This window comes from Herpailurus yagouaroundi, unplaced genomic scaffold, assembly GCF_014898765.1.
Source record: "Herpailurus yagouaroundi ecotype Mexico unplaced genomic scaffold, PumYag 28, whole genome shotgun sequence".
Lineage (NCBI taxonomy): Eukaryota > Metazoa > Chordata > Mammalia > Carnivora > Felidae > Herpailurus > Herpailurus yagouaroundi.
The window spans coordinates 81,585,010-81,597,488 of record NW_024412376.1 but is presented as its reverse complement, the minus strand read 5'-3'; the positions used below and the strand labels follow the sequence as shown (position 1 = coordinate 81,597,488).

At 36.8% G+C, this 12,479-nt stretch overlaps 1 protein-coding gene across 5 annotated transcripts in view; it reads right to left on the bottom strand.

The window, feature by feature from the left end:
* CENPE (centromere protein E) overlaps positions 1-12,479 on the bottom strand; it is an 81,877-nt gene that overhangs the window by 55,867 nt on the left and 13,531 nt on the right. For all 5 annotated transcript variants that reach the window (XM_040477081.1, XM_040477108.1, XM_040477114.1 and 2 more), the window contains exons 12-16: positions 11,270-11,389; positions 7,829-7,987; positions 4,573-4,717; positions 3,585-3,673; positions 1,835-2,002 (exon numbers count right to left, since the gene is read on the bottom strand). In XM_040477081.1, coding sequence (XP_040333015.1) covers positions 1,835-2,002; positions 3,585-3,673; positions 4,573-4,717; positions 7,829-7,987; positions 11,270-11,389 — 681 coding nt within the window. The remainder of the gene's footprint in view (positions 1-1,834; positions 2,003-3,584; positions 3,674-4,572; positions 4,718-7,828; positions 7,988-11,269; positions 11,390-12,479) is intronic.

The window sequence follows — 12,479 nt, the reverse complement described above, 5'->3', positions numbered from 1 at the left end:
GCTGAAGTCGGACGCTTAACCGACTGCGCCACCCAGGCGCCCCAATACTTACTCCTTCTAAAATCACTAAACATTCTGTATTTCTATATTCCCATTTGAAAATTATCCATAGCCTTGGTGATTTATAAGACCATCGGCAAACCAGGGCAATACCCACATGTCTTAAGGTCATTATTCGACTTTTCATTCCGTTTTCATTAAGCTTTTCCCCAAAATGGAGGTTTGGGAACACATTTTACTGTATATTCAGACTTACATTCTTAGTTTCAAATGGAATGGACGTTGCAAAAAGAGCTTTGAATAGAGTTAAGTTTTTATTACTTAATCTTTTAGGTTACCTTATTGAACCTAGAATTTTAATTGTGTCCAAGTAAAGATGAAGAGAATAGGATTATTTCTCCCCTTGACTGTGGTTAAAAGAAAAAAAAAATTGGGATGTGACAGTAAAGTCATATACTGTGTTATTTTGTAATCTTTTTGTGTGTGAGACAATTTAGTGAGCTTCAGTTTTTATTGATTAGATACAGAAATCATGTAAAAAACTTAGAAATGATTGCTATACTTATGCTCAGTTAGCCTTGCATCTGAGCAGTTTGGCTCCAGAGACCATGGTCTTAACCATGACACTACACCACCCCCTTCCTTATAAAACTCTGTTTTATAGACTGAAATTCATGGGCCAATATATGACATTTTGTATTTTGTTAAAATGTAAATTTTAAACCAAGTTAAATGAAACCCTGTGGAGAACATATAGACTTCCTCTTAGGATATATACCCATAAATGTAGGATTAACTTTAATTTGTATATAGAATGGAAATAATAGTTTTGGCACAGATTTCTTTTTTCCTTATTAAAAAAAAAAGAGGGTGAGAAATGAAACAATGATACTGAGGAAAGAGCATTGTGTTCCTTTGGGCTATCCACACAGAAATCTTAGAAGTAGCTACAAATTAACTCATCATTTAACTACACCAGTACTGGCTCTTATTTGGCAGGGCAGGAGAGGGGAGTGGGGTAGGGACAGATTCATAGTCTGACAACAGCTATGGATTCTTGTTCCAGAAAAATGAATATCCTTCAAAAATTCTGCAAAATAATTTTATACTGTCTGTGAACTCTAAGGACTGTGTGCTCTAAGAAATCTTAAATCTCTTGGACAATTTCTAAGTACCTGAAGTTTGAGGGTTTCTGAATTAGGTTCTCTTAACATAGAGCCTAATATATATTTAGAAAATTTAAGTGATCTGTTTCATTTCTAAAAATTGCATTACAAGTATTTAGTATTTAGTTACACTAATTTTCACAATAACTCTCTTATATGGAAAAAGACATGAGCATAATCAGCTTCCCTGTCTATTCTAATAATGTTCTAAATATTTAGGAATATACTTTTTAAAGAAAATGAAATCCATGGGTCCATGGATGTGTAGTATCCATGCATAAAACAGTCAGATAGTAAAATTCATATTGGTCTCAGTAGGAAATGGTTATACTATAGACAGAATTTACGTGTGCTCAACCAATTAACTGATAATATACAAATTACAATGAAATAACTTATTCAAGACAAATCCATCAATAGGCAGATGCACCAAACCATCCCAAAGACATTTGTAATTTTTCCTTCTTCTTGTGCGTGAGCAAAAGTGAAACAAATATGCTTTAAATATTTTAAAAGTGACACAAATGAATTATTTCTTAAATTCTTTAAATTGTGTCTACATATGGAAAATGGTTGGATTCTTCCTATATCAACCTTAGAAATATCTTTAAGAGAATGATACTTCTTTGAAAAGTGTGGTTTTAGTTTCATGTTTCCATATCTCTTACCTCCTGATCTTTTTCCGCTTTTCTTTCTAGAGCCTCAAATTCATCCAAATCATTCTTTTCTTTTAATTTCAACTCCATTTCTTCATTTTCTCGTCTCAGTTGTTCATAGTCCAATATCAGATTATCATAGTTGGCACGAAGTGAATTCAGCTCACTTTCTAAGTTTTCCTATTGGCAACAAAACCAGATTTTCAAGACAGTCAGAATTCAAATCATATATTGTTTCTTTTAGATTACTCAAATAATTAATTTAACCTTATATCATGTAGCAACTTAGGTCATTCTCTTCGTCAATATCTTTCTTTTTTATTTTACTTTATTTACTCTCAAGTTAGTTAGCATACAGTGTAGTCTTGGCTTCAGGAGGAGATTCCTCTTCAATATCTAATGGTCTAGTTTCATCCCGGGTAAAATAAAGGGTGTGAATTTCGGTAAACTAGCTAATTTAGAAGAGCAGGCAATTTTGAAAGGAGTATGAAAAAAACATTTTATAAACAATGCTCTGCCAATATTTAACTGGAAAAGTTGTCGGGAGGAGGAATTTGGGGAGGTAGGGTGTATACTGGGAAGTCCATTTGACCACAGTTTTTTTTTTTTTAATTTTTTTTTAACATTTATTTATTTTTGAGACACAGAGTGATACAGAGCATGAGTGGGCGAGGGTCAGAGAGAGAGGGAGACACAGGATCCAAAGCAGGCTCCAGGCTTTGAGCTGTCAGCACAGAGCCGATGCGGGGCTCGAACTCACAGACAAGATCATGACCTGAGCAGAAGTTGGCTGCTTAACCGACTGAGCCACCCAGGTGCCCCATTTGACCACAGTTTTTTAAGCTCCTTAGTAATAAAGCTGATAATTTAATTCTCTACCTATCTGATGCCTGTTTTATTTCTCAGACAGGTCTGAATTTAGGAAGGGAAACAGAAATATTCTTCATTGACCTCTAGTGCCATGTTTTACCATACTCAAAAGAGGCCTGTTCCTGTTTTGTATACTATTATGAGAAAGAGATAAACTGTAAGTTATAGAAACAAAAATAAACACCAGGAATTTTCCAACAATAACACACTTCTAGAGGATGTTTTAGGGACATAAAAGCACTTTACCTCTAATACTCACCTAATTATAACTAATATGATGGTTAACTAATGGTAAGAATTCCCAAGCATCACTGCGATTTCACTCTAAAACTAAAATGAAATTTCCTTAACAAATACATTTATAAAACTATACTGTATTTCTTTGGACATTAGTAGCCTAGAAAGTAAACATGGACTCTCTACCCACTGAAGTATTTACTATAGTATTCCTTGTTTACAGTTTTGACAAGGTCATATATAATATACTTTTATTTTTCAGTCTTATTTGGCAATATTACCCCCCACCCCCGATGTGTCATTTTTCTACTATATGCTTGAGAATTTTGACACTTTAAAAATCAGCCTTTTTACCCTTATGGGTCTAAGTAAAAACAAAAACCACCAACAACAAACAAACAAACAAAAAATCATGAATACCAAGATCTGCTGGTAAAGAACCAGAAGCAAAGGTTCACCTAATACGATACACCTGCATTATGAAATTTTTCGCCTCCTCCGCATGCCAGTTAGCAACTAGCAGTGTTACGAGTAATTAGAACCAAAACTGTTACCGAAATTAAGTCAGAGCTTATAATGTGCAGCAACAATAGTGAACACTAATAAAAAATGAATTTTAAAAAGAGAGTATGTCTATGAAGTACACTTAAATTACCTGACTTAGTAGCTTTGTTGCTGGATTCCACTCTACCTCTGTTAATGGATCAAGAGTGTTACTGAAAATATCAGATTCTGAAGAGATAGCTATAATAAGGAGAAAAAGAAATTTATCCATAAATGTGTTAATAAAATTTCTCAAAAGTCAAAGACTATAAGAAAATCTGATCAGAGGTAATAATAAGATCCAATTAGGTAACATGTGCTCACAATATGAATGCCAAGAATATATTAACAACAGATATGATCATTTATAGTATTGTATGAATTAAGATCCCTGGTTGGAGTTAGTAATATAATATAGATCCTTAATAAAATATAGTTACCTACATTATAGGGACAAAATCTGAATTTAAGATTTGATCATTGTAAGTAGGTTTTAAAATGCCCTTTAAAAATACTGATAATGTTGGAGATGTTATTTTGAAACATGTCTGTGTAATGTCCCCCTTGCAATATTAAACAAAGTTTAAGGCAGATGTTATATGGATACTAATTTAATTGGATAATGATTAGAACAAAAACCAAACAATAAAAACATGTCTCATGTGTTTCAACTACAGTGCATTATTAAGAGTCTTGAAAAAAATAATGTTCACTGTCTTAAAATTACTAATTTTTTATCATTATCTACATCTGTAATCATATCTAAAATTCATACATTTTATTAAATGTGTTCAGCACATTAACTGAATTATAAAGAAAGTCTTTCTTTACAGGGATAATTTTTTGTTTTGATTTTGAGTTTTTGATTTTTTTTTTTTTTTTTTTACTTTAGAGAGAGGGAGTACAAGTTGGGGAGAGGACAGAGGGAGTGAGATAGAGAATCCTAAGCAGGCTCCATGCTGATTGTGAAGCCTGACATGGGACTCGATCTCACAACCCTGGGATCATGACCTGGGCCAAAATCAAGTCAACCAACTGAGTCACCCAGGTGCCCCTACAAGGATGCCTTTATAATTAAAAGCAGCTGAAAAAGTACTCACATTCATCAATTTCTCCTATCATAGTTACAGCTGCCTTATGTGTTTTTGCTATATTTGCTGACATATTAAATTCATTTAAATAATTTGAGTCCTTCATTTTGTTAATTTTGCCAAGACACCAAGTGACTCTTCGTTTTCTTTTAGCCTAAGGAGAAAGAAATAAAAATTACCTTGCACAGATCTGGGCTCAAACATCATAAAACAAGGGAATCAGTTTTCATTTTTGGAAAGCACTAACTTGGGAGAATTCTTATTAAGCCCATGTAATATCATACTGGGCTTAGGACATCCTGTGAGAACACAAACTTCTAAAATCAGTGTTTAACCCATAAAAAAATTTGATGAAACAAATGTCATGTTTTATTTGAAGGTTTATTTACAAACTTTTCTGGGACTTAATTGAAAGGACTTGGCAGACTCACAACCCTTTAAGTAAGTAATCCAGTGTTCTCCAGAAAGGAAGTTGCTGTTGCCACACCATAGCCACCAAAAGCACGTCTGAGTCTCCAGCTTTAACTGACAAGGGACAGACAGTCCATTTGAATTTCCTGCAGTGAATGAATCTCACACACGTGGCCTTCACAATGCCAGTTCTCTTCCAGTTCAGTAAAGCTAATGCTTCCACCAGCACTCCTGACCTCATTGTTCCTTTCTCCCTTGAGACCTTGCTCCCTGGGTTATCTGTTCATGTCATCTTTACCAGTTCCCTCCTATTAGCCTGATAAATGCTCAAGCCTCTTTGTTTACTTTTATTTTATTTTAGTACCTTTTTTTTTTTTTTTGAGAGAGAGAGAGAAAGAGATTCTTAAGCAGGCTCCACGCTTAGCAGGGAGTCTGACCCAGGGCTCGATCCCACTACTCTGTGATCACGACCTGAGTCAAAATCAAGAATCAAACACTCAACCAACTGAGCCATCCATGTGCCCTATTTGCTTTTGATTTTTTTTTAAAACAAACTCTTCAGTCCTTACTTCTATCTACCATTGTATTCTTCCTCATCATCCATCTACTCCTTCCAGGAATACCTCTGTCTCCCAGCTAGCTGTCCTCACCTCTCACTCTGCTTTGCTGGTTTCTCCTCCTCTGCTTGTGTTTTTCCATATTTCACATTTACCATTTTTCTGTGGTCCCTCTACTAGGTCCAAGTATTGTCTTATCCGATCCTCTCTACAATCCTATTACTAGGATTTATAGATCCTTTCTATAGATCTATAAATGATCCTTTCTTCTGAAGCCAGTCCTCTCTACTGTGTTCATGATCCAATCCCTTGCGGGCCATCTTAGCCCTCTGTAAAGTGGCTTCCACTCCTACCACATAACTCAAATTGTTTTGTAAATGAGCTTCTTATATCCAAATCCAAAAAGTTTTTGTCTAAATTTATCCTTTATTTATTTTTTAGTTATTTTAATGTTTGTTTATTTTTGAGAGTGAGAGAGAGCATGAGCAAGGGAGGAGCAGAGACAGAGAGAGAGAGAGAGACAGACAGACAGACAGAGAGAGACAGAATCCAAAGCAGGCTCCAGGCTCTGAGATGTCAGCACAGTGAGCAATGTGGGGCTCGAACTCATGAACTGCGAGACCATGACCTGAGCTGAAGTCTGACTCCTAACCGACTAAGCCACCCAGGTACCCCATGTCTATATTTATCTTAATTAAGTTCTTAGCAGAATGTGACATTGTTAATCACTACCTCTCTGAAATATTTTCTTCTCTTAGAGACCACATTCACCAGATTTACTCAACTCTACAGCTAATCCTGGGCTCCCTTTGGGATTCTTTTGCCTTTATTGAAAAGTTGTCCTTGGGACAGTGTTCTTTAACACCAGCAAGCCTAGCAATGTTTGCAAATTATTCTGGATACCTCCCTATCCCTGTCCCTCACATCTAAACAATCATAAAGTCCTGTTGAGTCTACCTCTCACACAGCTCTCCAATTTATCCACATCTTTGGCATCTCCAGAGTCACAGTCCTTGTACAGTCCCAACCAATCTGATGCACACAAGCAGACACACCTTTCTAAAACACAGTTCTGTGTTACATACAAGGCTTTTCCTTGTCCTTAGCATAACACAGTGTTCAAATCCTTCACTATGGTTTAAAATTCCTCTGCCACCAAAACATTCTAAGTCCAAGAAATATATTATGTTGTTTTCACAACTCCGAGCTTTTGTACATGTAGATCTCTTCCTAAAATATTCTCCCTTATACCTTCCATTGGACTATTTTCTTCTCGTCAGTCTGTCAACAAATAGCTCTTCGAATGTCTTCTTTATACCAACTATGGTGACTTGAGCATAATGTCTATTAATAATTACCTTAATTAAGAGCATACATATATTGAGGATTTGCCCTGTAGAAAGTGTAGTGTTAGGCACAGTCTATGTATTATTTAACTTAATTCTCCCAGCATTCCTATGAGGTGGAGATCTAGATATCTCACAAATAAGAAAATGCAACAAAGTGTATTTAAGAAATTGCCCAAGGTAAAGAGTTAGGAACTGACAGCATCAGGATTCAAATCCAGGCAGTCAAGCTCCAGAGGCCATCCTTTTAAACATGATACCATTATAGCCAAAACATACTTACTTGACCAAAAAAAACCCCCTAACTCTACCAAAAACAAAAAGTACACATACTGGAAACCAGAATTTTGATCACTATGTTGATTTGTATTCTAGATCAATTATCCTGAGATTGATACTCTTTTTCTTTAAAGAGAAAATATTCCCATATACCCTAGACACCTGTGGTTCCCAATCACTTGATCAACTTCATCAGAATTACTTAAGAAGCATATTGAATATAGATTCCTTGTCAATATTCCAGACTTCTTGTGCATTTTTTTTTTAATTTTACAGAGAGAGCAAGCGTGAGTGGGGGAAGAAGGGCAGAGGAAGAAAGAGAGAAAATCATAATCATTCATACTCAGTGTGGAGCCTGACATGGGGCTCAATCCCATGACCTTGGGATCACGACCTAGGCTGAAATCAAGAGATGGATGATCAACTGAGCCACCCAGGTGCCCCTATTCTAGATTTCTTGAATTAGGATCTCTACATGTAGGATCAGAGATCAGTATTTTTAATGAACCTTTTAGGTTTTGCTGACACATAGGCAAACACACAAAATGTTCTGGGTTTCCTGAATACACTGTAACAAAGGATAAGAAATGCATAACTATATTATAAACCTATAGGAATACCCATCCTAGTCTCTATATACTAAGTCTGAGTTGTCATTCCTTTAAATTTTACCTTTAATTCCTGTTGTGATGTGAGGGAAGAAGAAGTCACCAGCATCCGTGTTAAGTTCTGAATTTTCTCAATCTGTACTTTTTGAAGCAAATCTTTTTCTTCCAAAAGTTGGGCTAATTGGTCTTTTTCCATTGCCTGGGCTCGAGTCTCTAAAGAAACCTATAGAGTATAATATTAAGTTATATTAATAATAAACATAGCTAGATTTTCTTTTTTTTTTTTTTAATTTTTTTTTTTCAACGTTTATTTATTTTTGGGACAGAGAGAGACAGAGTATGAACGGGGGAGGGACAGAGAGAAAGGGAGACACAGAATCGGAAATAGGCTCCAGGCTCTGAGCCATCAGCCCAGAGCCCGACGTGGGGCTCGAACTCACGGACCGCGAGATCGTGACCTGGCTGAAGTCGGACGCTTAACCGACTGCGCCACCCAGGCGCCCCTAGAGAGACTATCTCTACTTGGCCCATCTGAACATCTCCAATTTTGCCTTTTGGAAATGAAAAACAATCTAAAATAATTTCAAGAAATCAAATTTTTCAGTTTATATTAAATTGAAAAATTTTTATGAGTTGATTTCTTCTTACTTGAAAGCTGTTTTAAATTTAGGTTGTAAAAGGTGTAAAGAACTTAACAAACTCAACACCCAAAAACCAAATAATCCAGCGAAGAAATGGGCAAAAAACATGAACAGAGACTTTTCCAAAGAACACATTCAGATGGCTAAGAGACACATGAAAAGATGCTCAACATCACTCATCATCAAGGAAATACAAATCAAAACTACAATCAGAGATCACCTCACACCTGTCAGATTGGCTAAAATTAACTCAGGAAACAACAGATGTTGGTGAGGATGCAGAGAAAGGGGAATACTTTTGCACTGCTGATGGGAATGCCAACTAGTGTAGCCATTATGGAAAATAATATGGAGGTTCCTCAAAAAATTAAAAATACAGCTACCCTACGGCCCAGCAGTTGTACTACTAGGAATTTATCCAAAGGATACAGGTGTGCTGTTTCCAACGGGCACATGCACCCCAATGTTTACAACAGCATATAAATCTTTTTCTTAAATTTAAGAAACAAAAAGATGAACATAGGGGAGGGAAGGAAAAGTAAGATAAAAACAGAGAGGAAGGCAAGCCATAAGTGACTCTTAAACAATTTTTTTTTTTTAAATGTTTATTTAGTTTTGAGACAGAGAGAGACAGAGCATGAGCAGGGAAGGGGCAGAGAGAGAGAGAAGGAGACACAGAATGTGAAGCAGGCTCCAGGCTCTGAGCTGTCAGCACAGAGCCCGACGCAGGGCTCGAACTCACAGACTGTGAGATCATGACCTGAGCCGAAGTCGGACGCTTAACCGACTGAGCCACCCAGGCACCCCAAGAGACTCTTAAATACAGAGAACAAACTGAGGGTTGATGGAGGGGTTGTGGGTGGGGGTTAATAGGTAATGGGCATTAAGGAGGGCTCTTGTTGAGCATGGTGTGATATATGTAAGTGATGAATCCCTATATTCTACTCCTGAAACCATTATTACACTATATGTTAACTAACTTGGATTCAACTAAAATTAAAAAATCCAAAAAGGAAGAGTCTCCTGTAAACAAAAATAAAGTTGAATCATGTTTGCATAAAAAAACAAAACAAAATAAAACAAAAAACCCCCGCACTGTGAAAGTCACTGTTCAGAAAATGAAGAAACAAGCCACAGACTGGGAGACAATATTTGCAAAACACATATTTGGTAAGAGATTAGTATCCAAAAAACACTAAGAACTTCTAAACCCAACAATAAGAAAATAATCCAATTTAAAAATGGGCAACAGATCTGAACAGACATCTCACCATAGATGATATATAGATGGTAAATAAACACATGAAAAGACAATGTCATATGTCACTAGGGAATTGCAAATTAAAACAACGAGATACCCACTGCACACCTATTAGAATGGCTAAAATCCAAAACACTGATAATACCAGATGCTGAACAATGTGGAGCAACAGGAACTCTTACTTATTGTTGGTGGGAATGCAACCACTTTGGAAGACAGTTTGGCAGTTTCTTATTTGTAAAAAAAAAATTTTAATGTTTATTTATTTTTAAGAGAGAGGGAGGGAAGGAGGGAGGGAGGGAGGGAGGGAGGGAGAGAAAGAGAGAGAGAATGTGAGTAGGGGAGGGGCAGAGAGAGAGAGAGAGAGACAGACGGAATCTGAAGCAGGCTCCAGGCTCTGAGCTGTCAGCACAGAGCCGGACGTGGGGCTGGAACTAGGGAGTGGTGAGATCGTGACCTGAGTCGAAGTCGAATGCTTAACCGACTGAGCCACCCAGGCGCCCCCAGTTTCTTATAAAACTAAACACACTTATCATTTTATACTCACTAGGATGGCTATTATACAAAAAAAGTAAAATGAATAACAAATATTGGTGAAAGTGTGGAGAAATTCGAAACCTCATGCAATGTGTTGGTTGTGCAAAATGGTACAGCTTCTGTGGAAAAGTATGGTTGTTCCTCAAAATGTTAAACATAGAATTACCATCTGACGCAGCAATTCTATAACTAGGTGTGTGTGCAAAAGAACTGACAAGAGGTACTGAAATAGATACTTGTACACCAGTGTTCACAGCAGCATTATTCATAATAGCCAAAAGGTAGAATCAACCCACCTGTCCATGAACAGGTGAATGGATGAACAAAATGTGTTATATCCAGACAATGGATAAAAAAAGACTTAAGTTCTAATACATAGTATGACTTGGATTAACTTTGAAAGCCTTTTGCTAAGTGAAATAAGCTAGACACAAAAGGGCAAATACTGCATGATTCCACTTGCCAGAGGTATCTAGAATAGGTAAATTCATAGTGACATAAATGAGAATAGAGGTTACCAGGGGCTGGAGGGACGGGGGAGAAATAGGAAGTAATTATTTAATGGGTACAGAGTTTCTGTTTGGGACAATGAAGAAGTTTGGGAAATAGTGGCAGTGATTATATCAGTACACTGTTAATGTACCTAATACCACTGAATTTTACACTTAAAAAATGGTAAAATTTTATGTTTCTATTTTAGCACCATAAAAACTTATGACACAGCCCCCCCCCCCCCCCCCCAAAAAAAATTAGGTTGTAGACCTCAGCTATTGAGGAGTTAAGAATCTCTGGGTATTTGGGCAGCTCTTAGTTCTAAATCTGCCCCTATTCTTTTTTTTCTTTTAATTTTTATTTATTTCTTTTGAGAGAGAGAGTACAGGAGCAGGGGAGGGACAGAGAGAGGGAGAGAGAGAGAATCCCAACAGACTCTGTGCTGCCAGCATGGAGCCCGACACAGGGCTTGATTCCATGAATCGTGAGATTATGACCTGAGCTGAAATTAAGAGTTGGACGCTCAACCGACTGAGCCACCCAGGCGCCCCTAAATCTGTCGGTTCATACATACCTCCTCTAACTGTTTTTTAAGATCCATTATTTCTTTTCTGTATCTTTTCAGGAGAGCTTCATCACTTGATACCTCATTAACATAAGGAGTATTCTTCATATATTTGGCAGTGCTGGCAAACTGGGGAAAATACAAGAGTGTTAAGTGTTCAACATCAAAAAAATTAATTAATAATATTTAGGTTTCTTGTAATTACGTTTTATAAAGAAAGATCAATCCTCTTCCCAGGTGGCTTAATACTTTTGAAAACAGAGAGTATTCTCTATCCTTGTAACTTACCCTGGCTGCTAGTCTTCAGAAGAGTCAGGGAAATATCTTGAAGACATATGCCAACAGAGAACCTACAAATACTGGCTTACTAGAATCCCACCCACCTCTCAAAGTCAAGAGCAAATGCTCCCTCTACTCTGAAGCTTTGCTTCCAGTGGAAAGTACCTCTCCTTCCTCTGAACTCTATTCCATTTATTAACAGTTAATTAATCCAAGCCAATCACGTTGGAAGACAGGTCTTATCTTCCTTATAGTACTTTAAGATTTTTTTTTTTAATGTTTACTTATTTTTGAAAGAGAGAGAGAGCACGAGCAAGGGAGGTGCAGAGAGAGATGGTGACACAGAATCCAAAGCAGGCTCCAGGCTCTGAGCTGTCAGCACAGAGTCCGATGCATGGCTCGAACTCACGAGCTGTGAGATTGTGACCTGAGCCAAAGTCAGACACAACTGGCTGAGCCACCCAGGTGCCCCTTCCCTATATGACTATAAATTGTGAAGTCAGGGCCTGTACTTTCTATCTTTGTTTCTTTCATACTACCTTGAGCCAGTGCTCAATAGCTATTTAAAACAATGTTTCTTAGAGTGTATCAGAAGTAACTTTAAGTGGGTCCATGAAGGTGACCATTAAATAACATTGAACCCTTGACTGAGATGGCTATTCTATTGACATTTCTCATTTTTCCTTTTTTTTTTTTTTTTTTAACAGAAAATGTAAGCCTTAGGCTCAGAGCAAAGGCAATCAACAATGAGCTAGCAGGAATTTAAGAGTTATTTTATTATAAACACACACACATATATGTGTTTTTTGGGGTACCTATTTGTTGAAAGTGATACTAGTTTTTCATTCATGGGATTGAGATAAAGTTTCCTTCTACAATAAATAAAGTAGAAAAAGTGACTTTCTTAAAGAGAAATGTATCAGTATAATAGTGTTGGATA